Source organism: Mastigoproctus giganteus, chromosome 14, assembly GCF_048544385.1.
Source record: "Mastigoproctus giganteus isolate SK-2022 chromosome 14, ASM4854438v1, whole genome shotgun sequence".
Classification (NCBI taxonomy): Eukaryota; Metazoa; Arthropoda; class Arachnida; order Uropygi; family Thelyphonidae; genus Mastigoproctus; species Mastigoproctus giganteus.
This window is the reverse complement of record NC_143588.1, coordinates 25,600,981-25,615,618: the sequence shown is the minus strand read 5'-3', so window position 1 is coordinate 25,615,618 and position 14,638 is coordinate 25,600,981. Positions and strand designations below refer to the sequence as shown.

Below are 14,638 nucleotides of genomic sequence, written 5' to 3'. Positions count from 1 at the left end.
GGTAAGCTGCTACAATGGATAAAGGGATGGTTGAGTGGGAGACAACAGAGAGTGGTAATCAATGGACACTGCTCTTCGTGGACAAATGTTATTAGTGGAGTTCCCCAGGGTTCGGTGTTGGGCCTATTGTTGATTTGTATATTTATAATGATATTGATAAAGGTATATCAGGTTTAATATCCAAGTTTTCAGATGATACAAAGGTTGGCAGGGTTGTTAACAACAGTAATGACAGAATGTTACTCCAACTGGATCTAGATATGTTGGAAAAATGGGCTCAGCAGTGGTAACTGGAGTTTAACATTGACAAATGCAAAGTACAGGAATACCTCGCATAGCATGGTTTCGCTATAGCACGGTTTACAAATTGAAAAAAAAAAAAAAAATTAACTGCGTTACGCACCAGTACATTTGATATGTATGTATATATTATAATTCCAGCATGTAGGCCACACTTCAGTATGGATTCAAGGCTACGCTGACTGTTGTCACAACTCACATTATATATGGACTCTGCTGGCTTTGATAGGTTAGTAAACACTCTAGATTCCGAGCGGTGAGGTCATTGATTTTACTTAAGATGTACAAATATTTTTCGCTATGTATTTTTATTAAAGATTATTTTTTAAAAACGTTACACCTTCATACGCAAATATGACTGGAAAGAAGAAATGTAATGGCGCCGAGTGTTCTTCTAGATCCAAACATCAAACGAAATATGAAAGTAAGGCAGGCATTGCAAAATGACATTCGATGTTATAAAGAGATGTATGCAGACAAAAAGAAGGAAAAAAAACTGTGCCAATAAAGCCGATCAGTTATTTTTCAAAATAAAAATACAGTACATACTTCACTTATATTCTTTTGGTATGTACATACTGCAATAAAAATCATTTGTACTGTATTTACTAGTATTTTTAATTTTTATCATTTTAGTTTGTTTTTTTTTGCAAGAATTTCGTGTGCATCAATTTATAGTAAACAAACACCTATATATTTTTGCCACTCGACCCATATAATCAAATTGTCGGAACGCATTACATTAAAATACATACTAATGATACCTCGATCAGCGTGGTTTCGCATAGCATAGTATTTTTTTGGCACAAATTAACCGCACTATGCAAGGTATTGCTGTACTGCATATGAGTAGCAATAACCGAAGAGAAACGTACCAACTGGATGGTACTACACTCAGGGAAGTGGAAAGTGAAAAAGACCTGGGTGTAATTGTGCAGCCAAATATGAAGTTCTCTGAGCATTGCAGACAGGCTGCCAGGGCAGGTCATGGAGTCTTGTCAGTGATATATAGGAATTTTGCTAGCAGGGACAGGGAGGTGATAATCCTGTTATACAAGGCAATGGTCCGGCCGCACCTAGAGTACTGTGTTACCGGTCTGGAGGCCTCATTTTAGGAAGGATGTAGAGTTGCTAGAACAAGTACAAAGAAGGGCACCAAGATTGGTGAGTGGAACAAAGGGGTGTTCTTACCAAGAAAGCTTAAATTCTGCAAATTGCAGTGCCTGGAGAATAGGCAACTGCAAGGTGATCTGATTGAGGTGTATAAGGCCTTGAATCGGTTGAGCAAGCTGAATGCTGATGGGATTCTTCATCTTGCTCAGACTAAGAACCTGAGGGGACACAGTTTCAAATTGAGGAAAGATAGTTGTAGAATAGATGTGCGGAAATTTGCCTTTAGCCAGTGGGTAGTTGATTGGTTGGACAGGCTTCCATCTTTTGTTGTGGAAGCTAAAAGCCTAAATAAATTTAAGGCTGAGCTGAACAGGCATTTGGAATGAATGGAGGGATGAAATGGGCTTGGTTTTTTTTTTTTTTTTTTGGCTGATGCTGCATAAGCTTGCTTTTTTGCATCATATGCCCTCTACTAATGCTAAAAGAATCAGCTGTATTCCTCAACTTCCAGACACCTGCAAAGAGTTGCTAGTTTGCAGGAATGTGTGCAAATGCACATTTCATTTCTGAATATAAATGAAGCACAAAGCAATTCTGTTTGATATGTATTTTATTTTTCTCAATTCAAGATTTATGAATTTCTAAGCACAAAGAGTATCTTTTGATATTCCTTGTAAACATAATTTTTATTTTGCAGCCTAAGCCACGTTTATTAAGAAGACAAAAATCTACATCAGAGATAGAGACAAAAGTTACTATACCTGATGCAGAAGAAGAAAGTACGTAGGGTTCATACTACTGTATGTACATTTTTTTTTGTTTCAATTTCTTTGCATATATAATTTACATAAATTTTTATTGTTAATAAATTTAAAAAGCAGATTAACTTCTGAATAATATCCTATGTAATTTTACTACATCACTGTAGCTTCCTTTTTATACTTTAATACAAAGGTAATCCATGGTTAACCCCAGATATTTTTTCACAAATTTTACATATATAACAGAATCACGAAACTTATTACCCTTTTTCAAGATATTGTTCCTCTGCAGTGAATCATTTTTTTTTTTTCCATCACCATGGCAAGGCACTGATGCAAGAAGCATAGAAAGCAGTAGTCTCACTGTGGAGACATTTCAGGACATTGCACTTTTTTTGTCACCTTTCTTGAATTTTTCCCCTTGCAGGTCCTCCTTCATTGGTCCAAACAAGTGGTAATCCACAATGTAAAGAGAGTTGTTCATGATTTCCCAGCCCATAGTTGCTAATGTCAAAATAAAATTTGCCATATGTGTATATATATGTATGTATTTTGCCATGCAGCAGAATTATTCCTTTTAGCAGTTTCCTGGGCATTTACTTGCAAACTGCCATATGCACATCGCCAAGAAGCAAGTTTCCTTAATACTGAGCATTAATTGTTGCATGAAAAGAATTAAATACCATGAACTTGCTAACTGATGGGTGTCTTGATTTTTTTTTTGGACAGTAGAGATCCTGTGTGGTAGCAATTCATCTGGACCACTGATTCTAGAATGGAGTAGTGCCATGTGCACCATGTGCACTTGCATGTAATAGGGTTCCTCGCATGTAATAGGCCTTGGTCTCACCACAAGTTGCTGTTTGCTGGAAATGCATTTTCCTCCAATTTTCAGACTAATTCAGATGTTCAGTGGGAACAACACATTATGCCATCTGATCAGCATCTTTGAGCCTCAACATGTATGCACACTTTTAGTGAAGTATGTTGCACAGTAATTGGCCTGCTTTTCAAAATCACCTGCTTGATTAAACAAAAGCTCATACATGTGGTAGCTCCTGGCTGCATATAGTAAGCTGTAGGTAGGAACCTTTTTCATGGCCTTTGTAAAACTTGTTGCATCATGTGCACTTGCATGCAATAGGGTTTCTCATAGGTGTGCTTAGCCTGCTGAGAATTTCAACTAGTTTCATTTTTCTCTTGTAACAGAAATTCGATGGTACCATTCTACACCAGAGTAACAACAGAGTATAACAGCGTTTTGTATTTCTTCTAATGCAGGTGTGGAGGTACAGTTGTCAGGGAATGGGAGGTCATGTTCTCGCCATTTGATATGGTGCACTTTTGGATTAGTAAAAAAAAAAAAAAAAAAAAACTCCAGGTCAGCTTTAAATTGCCCTTGTGTAACCTTATTAATATTAGCTTCAAAAGTCACATCAGTAGATTATTATAATTTGTTGTTAGTTAAAATTTCAGTAACAAATTTATTAAATTCAAACTGTTTACCTTCATCTGGAAATTGTAATGCAAAACTAAAATTTTATCCAACAAAGATAAACCTGAAAATGGCATTAGATTTCAGACGAATGACTGAATTCTGGCTGTCATGATAAAAATGTATTATTATTGTCATCATTATCTAGATAGTATGAATCAGAGCTGTAATACTCAATATGTTCTATGTTGATAATAATATTAGTAAATTAATAAGAGGAGTTTACCTCAGTATAGTACGTGGAACACTTCCGTATGATACCCTCCAGAAATTAAAACGAAAAAATCGACAACTTACCCGGTACATTAAAGAAAATATAAATAATTAATCAATTTAACACAATTCAAAATCAATTTAAAACAATTAAAATTCAAATTAACGCAATAAAAGAATCAACGAAAATATTCAAAACGATTTTCCTTCCTGAAGCTGACAATGCTTTTCGACCGACTGTCGTAATCACAGGAATGAAAATTACCGAATCAGGCTAAACCTGCAACTTAAATAGTGATTATGTCTTCGCGCATGCGCGTAAAGGTCCACGCGTCGGAGATCAAATATGGCCGCCGAACATTAACAGAATTCTCGTGTAATTTAATTTCAACGGTTTCTGCAATTAATAGTCGCGTATAATTACGTTGAACGTTAAGTATTTTGGCCTCATTAAATAAAAAAGTATGTTTTTCGTTAATGGCATGAAAGGCTAATTCTGACGCTGCTGAACGAGAAGCACGAACTGAGGCTTCGTGTTGATTTACACGAATATTAAGAGAAAACCGCGTCAAACCTTGGTAAGACGAGTCGCAATCACTGCAAGAAATGTATACTAGATCATTAATTTGTGTTGCGAACGCGGAAAGAACCGAGCGATTGTTCAGTATAGTGTGTAACTTCCATATAGGCCTAGCTATAATTTTAAATTCGGTATCTTTAAAGAATCTGTTAAGCTGTTTGTACCACTGTTCAACATATGGGACAGAAATAAAGTATTTTTTGATATTACTATTGTTGATTGGTGTAGTATTTTGTATCCTATCCTTAGCTTGTACCCTAATTCGATTTATTGTGTTAATGGGATAACCCCTGTTCAAGAATCTGCTAGTTAATATTTGTATTTCTGAGTCCAAAGCAGTGGCACAAACAGCTTAACAGATTCTTTAAAGATACCAAATTTAAAATTATAGCTAGGCCTATACGGAAGTTACACACTATACTGAACAATCGCTCGGTTCTTTCCGCGTTCGCAACACAAATTAATGATCTAGTATACAACATTTCTTGCGGTGATTGGGACTCGTCTTACCAAGGTTCGACGCGGTTTTCTCTTAATATTCGTGTAAATCAACACGAAGCCTCAGTTCGTGCTTCTCGTTCAGCAGCGTCAGAATTAGCCTTTCATGCCATTAACGAAAAACATACTTTTTTATTTAACGAGGCCAAAATACTTAATGTTCAACGTAATTATACGCGACTATTAATTGCAGAAACCATTGAAATTAAATTACACGAGAATTCTGTTAATGTTTGGCGGCCATATTTGATCTCCGATGCGTGGACCTTTACGCGCATGCGCGAAGACATATAATCACTATTTAAGTTGCAGGTTTAGCCTGATTCGGTAATTTTCATTCCTGTGATCACGACAGTCGGTCGAAAAGCATTGTCAGCTTCAGGAAGGAAAATCGGTTTGAATATTTTCGTTGATTCTTTTAATTGCGTTAATTTGAATTTTAATTGTTTTAAATTGATTTTGAATTGTGTTAAATTGATTATTTAATTATTTATATTTTCTTTAATGTACCGGTAAGTTGTCGATTTTTTCGTTTTTTCCATTAATTTCTGGAGTGTATCATACGGAAGTGTTCCACGTACTATATTGAGGTAAACTCCTCTTATTAATTTACTAATAATGTCATCATTATCATAACTTCTCTGCCATATGTTGAGTCCATGATAGCCAGAACTTGCTCACATCCCCACTTCTTCCCGTCTCTAGTGCCCTCCAATATATGATACCTATCAGCCTCTATCAAATCCAGCTTCCTCTTGAGGCCACAGATGCCACAATTTATTAGTGACTAAGCAATTCCCAGCAACTTACAGTGCTTTAATAAATATGCCTGTTTATTTAGTTTTGATCTTTAACTGTCTTTTACTTTATCAAAACAGCTCTTTACTTTAAAAGTAGTAAGTGCACAGAGTGGAAAATTCATCTTCCTCCTTTTTTTTCTTTTTCTTATTCTAACATTACTAATTTAACTAATCCGATGGCCTCTTAGTCACTAAGAGGCACCACTCTTGTCTCTACATAGCAGGGCTGGAGACCTGCGAGAAGAAAGTAACACTCCCAGGGCTAAAAGAGCAAACATGAGAAGTAACATCACTGCTCCTATAGGCACTTCATATAATCAACATACTGATAATTCAGAGAGCACCAAGACAAAAAGACAGGAGACAGATATGGACCCATTGAAAATGTCAGCACCTGAATGGATATAGCCCTCTATGAGGAAATGCTGGCATCAACAGACAAGGACATTATAGGATGAATAATAGACCAATATAACCTTTCTCTATTCAATAAATGGTAAGTATACCTATTTTCACTTCCCCAGTCTTACAACCTCAACAGTAGATCTAATTATATATACACCCTCACTTTTATTCGAATTAACCTGGCAAGTAATTGAAAATCACTACAGCAGCAATCACTTCTAGTCAGTGACCACTATACTGACCAGAAACACTCTGTGTTATCCCAACAGAGCACCCTGCCAGAAAATTGAAGTAAACTGGAAGAAATTTAGAGAACTAACAATATTGAATCCTTGGATCATTCAAGAAAAACCAATCGGTGAAGCACTTACACAGACACCTTAATATAAGCAGCTGAACAAACAATATCCACAACCTCAACTCATTTTCGACGAATCCAAAATATTAGTGGAATGAAGATTGCACATAAAAAAAAAAAAAAAAAAAGACAAAATAAAGCTTTGAATAACTTTTGCAGATATCCAATAACAGATCATCTCCAAAGATATTAGCATTAGTAGAAGTATATGATACAAGAAAGCAAACTTATACAGCATCAGCAAAAAAAGTCAAGTATATAAACAAGCATGAGCAAAACTAGGTATACCTGGAAAGAAGTCAGAAAAATCCTCCTAGATCTAGTTTACGTCTTCAGTAAACAGGACTTAAAGCATGCAGATAACATGGGATAAAATATGAAAAATGAGTGGGAAATGGAGAAAGGATTACTGACCTATGAGAGATGGCTAATATTTTGGGAGAAACCTTAGTTTCAAAGTTGTGGGAAAACAATCATACACCACAGAATTTTTAACCTGCAAGGGAAAAATGAGAAAAACAGAATTAATTTTGATATAAAAAAAGTTAACCATATAATCAACCAATTACACTACATGAAATTAAGTGAAGCAATAACACAAGGGAAAACCAGGTGCAATTGGACCAGACAATATACACTATGACATGCTTAAATATCTAAAGCAAAGAGAAATAGAAAACATTCTGAAACTGTAAGCCATATTTTTCTAGAAAACCAATATCCCAAAGCATGACATCATGCAATAGTATTGGCTTTCCCAAAACTTGGTTAAAATCAGAACAATCTAGGCAACTATCAAATAAAGCCCTCACTAGTTGCCTTTTTCACTGAAAATGCATTGAATGGTCATGCTTGACATGAAAGAGGTACACAAGGAGCAGACTGGGTTTATTCATTGATATTAAAGGTAGCAGCAGTACAGATTGACAAACTCCTGCCTATTTTAACGCGTGCACCATGGGTAAAGTCGGCCCGGGGTGCCAAGAATTTTATGACTAAGCAACATCTCTGTGCATAAATTGCAGTTCTTTAGAGTGACTACGCAGTTTTTCATATGAGTTCTAGTTCTTATTATATTTTCTTATTTGATAGCAATTCATCTTTTAAAAAATGAAGCAATCAGGGAAGGAAAGCTAACTTTCTTGATTTTATCCTAATATAGTTACTAACACTTACTAACCTTCACTTTGTCACAAGCACTACTCCTGCCTCACCAATGGCAGGGGTTGGTAACCTTGGTGAAAACAGATCACCCAGTAAAAGGAATTCTAATGGATTCCTATTAAGCTACTATTAAGCTACTGTGGATATAGACATATTTCCATCATTAGAGCCTCTCAGCTTGAGACTTAAGACCATCGTATACTCCAATCCAAACTCCAGTGACTCCAGTCCAAAAGACCGTGGGGTACCAAGCATTTCTGTGGCCAAGTGATTTCTGAGCTCTATAAAGTGATCTAAAGCATTTTTCTTTAAAGGAATCAATCTTCTCTTTAAGTTTCTCGTTAGTTTCTCTTAAGTTCTTTCAAGAAGCACAGTAAACTTCATCTTACAAGTAGTACGTTAAGTCAGGAAAGAAAAGACACCTTTCCTTTAATTTTTATTCGAGTTACTAACCTAATAACTGCTTGGCCACTCGTGACATTACTCCTGCCTCCCCGTGGCCAGGTCAGTAACCTGAGTGGTAAAACCAACCCTCAGGGCCAAAAGGAGTATAAAATGGAGAAGCCCTTCCTCCACTTGATCCATTGAGATCATCTACCAATACGGCCCAACCTGATCATGACTATTACGAAAGTAAAAGACAAAAAAAAATCCATGTCAACAAGATCAACCAGCCTTTCTTCTTATAAATTCACTGTTGGACTATCCTGTGAGCAAATTACCCCCATTTCTAATTCAGAAATGCTTGGAAAATGATGCAGGATCACCAAAGATGGTGAAACATCTATACTCTGGAGACCTGCTAGTAGAAACGATAAAACCAAAACATTCGGAAACATTAATGAAACTGACCACCTTTGGCGGAATACCTGTGAAAATAATGCCACTCTGAATACCTCCAAAGGAATTATAGCACAGTGGGACCTCATTAACATCTCAGAAGAAAAAATTTTGCAAGAGTTGGCTGATAAAAGAGTCATACGAGCAAAGAGAATATTAATCCAGAAAGATGGGGAATTAACGCCTACACGGAACATAATACTGATTTTTAATACCCCAAATTTACTGACAACAATTAAAGCAGCATGTTTAAAATATCATATACGTCCATATATACCGAATCCCATCAAGTGTTAAGTGCCAGAAATATGGACACCTCCTAGGTAGCATGCTGTGGCACTATGCCCAAATTGTGGTTCAACAGAACACACCCAAGCTGATTGTACTGTAACCGCCTTCACATGTCTCAATTGCAAAGGTAATCATCCAGTGTATTCAAAAAGATTGTGGAAAGTGGGGGAAAATATGCAAAAATACAAAACAGAAAACAAAGTAACATACCAGGAAACCAAAAAGCACATCATGCAGTTTATGCCAATATGCACAAGCAACTCAACAGTGTCACCCTGTGTTAAATCAAATCAGAAGTCTGCTATTGAAAATTGAAGAAAGTCACTAATCAGTGACCTTTTCCTGGATCCCTGCATATTCGGGGATAAAGGAGATGAACTAGCTGACAAAATTCCAACAACTTTTGATTTAACCTCCACCCTAGTCCCATCCTGTGACTATAATCACATCATACAAACAGCATGTCTCGTACAGTGGAAAGAGCTATGGCACACCCAAACCAATAATAAACTCCACCAATTAAAACAGGAACCAAAGCTTTGGGGCTCTAGCACCAAAACAGTGCGAAGAGAAGTGGTACTTGCACAGGCATAAATAGGACACATCTGACTCACCTTCATATACTGACAGGAGAGGATCCTCCTCAGTGTCCACACTGTTCAGCACTTTTGACGGTGAAACATATCCTGATTGAATGTCTGCACTATCAACATGACAGAACATCCATTCCATTTTCTTTGACAAATCTACGAGAACCGATGACACTATGACATATTATTGACGAGAATGCAAACATCAATGAATTTTTCTCTTTTCTAAAAAAAAAATGGACTATCATAAATTCTAAAAGATCTTGGTAATAAAAATGGAGTTACATCTGAACTTTGTTTTTAGCTTTTTCCTATGAATAGGTGCACTATAGCCCCGGCAGCTTATGCGCCCCTAAACCCGCATAACACACACACACACACACACACACACACACACACACACACACACACACCCCCTCAAGTGTTTCTATTGCTACTCAGACTGACGGTGCCTCCGTAGCCAGGTGGGAAGGAGCAGCAGTGTGTAGCACACGCTTCTTGATTAGACCAGGGTTCGAGCCCATCACCACCAAATACAGATGATGCAGAAAGGTCAGGGAATGACCACCGCATATTCCCAGAGCAATATGGCCTCAGTTGCTAATGCTCCTAAAAACCAAACCAACAACTCAGACTGACATCACAAATATAACTATACTGGGAGTACCTGGTCTGCCTCCACGTGGGCAACGGTGGGACTCATTAGGGGCAAAATGGCTAAAAGGCCAGATGAACAATGGTACAAAACATTACACATCACAATATCCATACACTTTTAAATCTCTGGCCTTTACAGTGTACTGTATCACACCACAATGTATACTACGTGGGAATGAGGAAAACCCTGGTGCCGTTTGAACAAAAAAACACTTCACACTTTGCACTTTACTGACATCACAGTCCCTCCAAACACTTCAATTACCAATTGGCCAAGGTCTATGCTTAATGCTAAGCAGCAGCCTGACAAACAAAATTTACAAAAACAAGGAAGTAATACTCCAATTTCAGGCCAAATATACTTACAACTACAAAAAAAAAGCAGACAAATCAGCACCAACGGAGCATATTCAGACCAAGAATCAATCCCCTGTATATATGGATGTAAACAACAAGATTGAAACAGATGAAACTATATTGCATCTTCATGCAGAAGAAGACATGGATACAGAGCAACTGGTTTTCCCAAAAAAAAAAAAAAATATAGATATAAAATTTAATGCTACAAAATACAGACAGGTCAAAACAACTCCAAAAACCATGTAATGCAGCACATACTTCAGTGGAGCTGTAGGGGCATGTATGCTAATGCTAATGACTTATATGACCTGATCAAGAGATATAATCCAATGATCGTTTGTTTACAAGAAACCAATTTAACATGACGGGTAACTCTCTCAATCAAAAACTTCACAATGTATAGAAAAGACAGGAATACTGCAAAATCTGCACACGGAAGGGTGGCAATTTTAGTTAATTCTAAAATTCCCTCTCTAATTATCTCTCTACAGACTGACTTGGAAGTTGTTGCTGTGCGTGTGGCTCTTGGAATTACACTAACTCTCATTTCAATATACCTTCCAGCAAACAGTCCCATCACACTAAAAGAACTAGAATATCTTATAGTACAAGTGCCAATGCCCTTCTGTCTCTTCAGTGATTTCAGTCGGCATCACCCATTGTGGGGATCTTCCCACATGGATCAAAAAAGACATCTGATTGAGACCTTACTGAACCAACAGCAGTTAACCTTATTAAATACTGATTTTCACACTTATATTCATCTTCCCACAGGATCCATCCCTCAGCAATTGACCTGTTCATCTGCTCTCCCATACTGTTCCCCAGTATGGAGTGTTCAATCTTAGAAGATCCACACAACAGCGATCATCTTCCAATTATATGAAAAATTCAAACAAAACAATCCCACTGTCCAGATTGCAGAGTAAAGTGGAAGTTCTCAAAGGCAAATTGGGATAAATACTCAATTTCCTTTGATGATCAATTTATTAAAACATGACATATAGACAGTCACTGAGCACATTACCACAAACATTCTAGCAGCAGCCTCTGAAACAATCCCTCAGTCCTCTGCACACCAACACTGATATAATAGTAGTAGTGGCATGTGATGCAAGAAAGCAAGAGTATAAGCTTATGCAGCATCAGCCAAAAAAAAAAAACACACCATTCCCTCCAAATGCCTGTCCAGTTCTTCCTTAAATTTATTTAACCTATCAACTTCCACAACGACAGATGGAAGTTTGTTCCTGAAATTAACTACCAGCTGGCAAAAGGCAAATTTCCGCACATCTATTCTACATCTGTCTTTCCTTAATTTGAATTTATGCTCCCTGAACAAGTGGAAGAATCCCATCAGAATGCAGCGTGCTCAACCCATTCAAGGCCTTATACACCTCAATCAAATCACTGTGCAAGTGCCTAGTCTCCAGCCATTGCAATTTGCAGAAATTAAGGCTCTCTTGGTAAGAGGATCCCTTCATTCCCTTCAATCTTGTTTCCCTTCTCTGTACATGCTCAAGCAAATCAACATCCTTCCTAAAATGAGGCCTCCAGACCTGCACACAGTACTCGAGGCATGACCTGACCATTGCCTTATACAGAGGGACAATCATCTCCTTTTCCCTGCTAGCAAAATTCCTGTATATCATTGATCAAACCCTATGACCTGCCTTAGCAGCTGTCTCATTGCTCCATTAACTTCATATCTGACTGCACAATTACACTCAGGTCTTTTTCATTTTCTACCACCTTAAGTGTAGTACCACACAGTTGGTACGTTTCTTTGGGGTTACTTCTACCCATATGTAGTACTTTGCATTTGTCAAGGTTAAACTTCAGTTGCCACTTCTCAGCTCATCTACCCAAATTATCTAGATCCTGTTGCAGTAGCACACTGCCATTACTGTCATTAACAACCCTGCCAACCTTTGTATCATCTGCAACCTTCGACACTAAGCCCGTATACCTTCATCAATATCTTTGATAAATATACAAAACAACACTGGACCCAACATCGAACCCTGTGGGACTCTATTACTGCTCTTTGTGGACTAATGCTATTAGTCTGCTAAGAGCAGCACCCATTGATTACCACCCTCTGTCTTCTCCCACTCAACCATCCTTTTATCCATTGTAGCAATGTACCCTTAATACCATTCTGCTCCAATTTTTACAGTACTCTTCCATGTGCAACAGTGTCAAAAGCTTTCCTGAAATCCAAGTATATGATATCAAAATAATTTTTTGCATCCAGTTCCTTTGTAACCACATCATAATAACCAATCAAATTTGTCGGACAAGACTTTCCCTTAACAAACCCATGCTGTGTCTGAATTATTGCTGCAGTCTTGTCTAAATGATCCTGCAATGCATCTTTAACCAGTGACTCCATTATTTTACCTGGAACAGAAGTTAAACTAACTTGTCTGTAACTACTCATGTCACCCTGTGTTCCCCTTTGTGAATTGGGGATACATTTGCACATCTCCAGTCCATGGGGACCTCCCATGAGTCCAAAGAAGCTCTCATAATTATGGCTAAGGGTTTGCTTATTTTCTTTGCTGCCTCCTTTAATATAACTGGATAGATCCTATCCACCCCAGGTGCCTTTCTTATGTTTAACTTCAACAATTTCTCCTCCACTTTGCTCTCAGTTATTAGAAAATCATTAAGCATCCTGCTGCAATTTGATAACCTTCTGGCATTTTCAATCCTTAATAACTCCTTGTGTCAATGTAGATGCAGAATACTCATTCAGTTTGTTTGCTATCCGAGCAGGATCATCTACAGTCGAACCATCGATATCGAGTGGACCAATCTAATTCGTCCTCTTCCTCTTAGAGTTTATATAAGTAAAGAAATCCTTGCTGTTTTTCTTAGCATCCTTTGCCAAAGATTTTTCGTAATCTGTATTCGCCTGCCTAACCTCATTTGTGACTTGATTACAGACTAGCTTATTTATATCATAGGCTTCTGTATCACCTGATAATTTATATGCATCCCATGCATTTTTCTTCTCTGCCAGGAGTCTCATTAGTTCATTTACAACCATTTAGGCCTAAACCTTGAACAACATTTCTTAATAGGTATGAAACTTTTAGTAGCTTCCACGATTAATTCCTTGAATTCTTCCCACTTAGAATTTGCTGTTGGTAACATCATCAGTTGATCCCACTGTACAGAATTTAAAAACTGTCTGAGACCACTGTACAGAAGCAAAAACCCTTTCCTTTACCCCTGATGGTAATTATATCTTTAAGTAAATCCCACATCAGTACACTGTGATCACTGCCACCTAGTGGTTCCTTTATCTGCAAATTCTTAATACACGAATGATCACTGCTAATAACCAGATCAAGAGTATTTCCCTCTCTGGTTGCCTCTCGAACATGCTGCTGCAGAACTAAGGTGGTGCAAGGGTTTTTTCAAGTATTATTCAGGATACCTTATGGGTTCAAGTTCAGGGAAACTGCTAGTTTGGGAGAAAAGGGTAATATAGATACACATTTATCTGATGATATTGGTCAAAATAACTCTTGCATATACCTCAAGAGTTCTTGTTTGTTACCGCAACAGATCATATTAGCAATATGTTCTGAAGGCAGAAACGTTTCAAATGAGTGGGTAGCTAATGCTAGGGAAGCAAGTATAAATAACTTCAAGGGGTGTGTCAGGATAGTTAATTATACAGGAATGCCAAGTCTTAATTGACAATAAAATTAGTGAATATGAACATCTGGTTAGGACAAGTAATACTGAAATAATAGGGCTTATAGAAACGTGTTGCCACCCAAAAATAGGGCATGATGAGTTTTGGTATGGTATGTACAATGTATTTAGGAGAATAGGGCAGGTAGAAGGGATGAGTACACGTGAACAGTGTGAAATTTTTGCTGGCTCCAGCAAATAGACGTTTTGCTTTTTTATTGACTTAAATTGGCAGTATTAATTTAATTTTTGGAGTTGCTTTATATTCCTAGTAACAATACTTTAGTTTAATTTGAATAGATTTTGACGGTTATTACTTAGTGTTGGTAAGAGTATCAAATCCATGTGTTGAACAGGTTTTGCAGCTCCTGCGAACGCAAGGTTTTTAATTAGTAATTATACTTAGCCACTTTATTGAATTAATTGTTAGATTAAATTATTTTCTATAAGTAGCTTATAGACCTAGTAAAGGTCTGCGGTTTATTTGGAATTTAGATAGCGC

General features: G+C 37.3%; 1 protein-coding gene across 2 annotated transcripts in view; it reads left to right on the top strand.

Annotated features, from left to right (window-relative positions):
• Stacl (SH3 and cysteine-rich domain-containing protein) overlaps positions 1–14,638 on the top strand; it is an 876,542-nt gene that overhangs the window by 568,830 nt on the left and 293,074 nt on the right. For both annotated transcript variants that reach the window (XM_090388808.1, XM_090388807.1), the window contains exon 13: positions 2,111–2,192. In XM_090388808.1, coding sequence (XP_090244934.1) covers positions 2,111–2,192 — 82 coding nt within the window. The remainder of the gene's footprint in view (positions 1–2,110; positions 2,193–14,638) is intronic.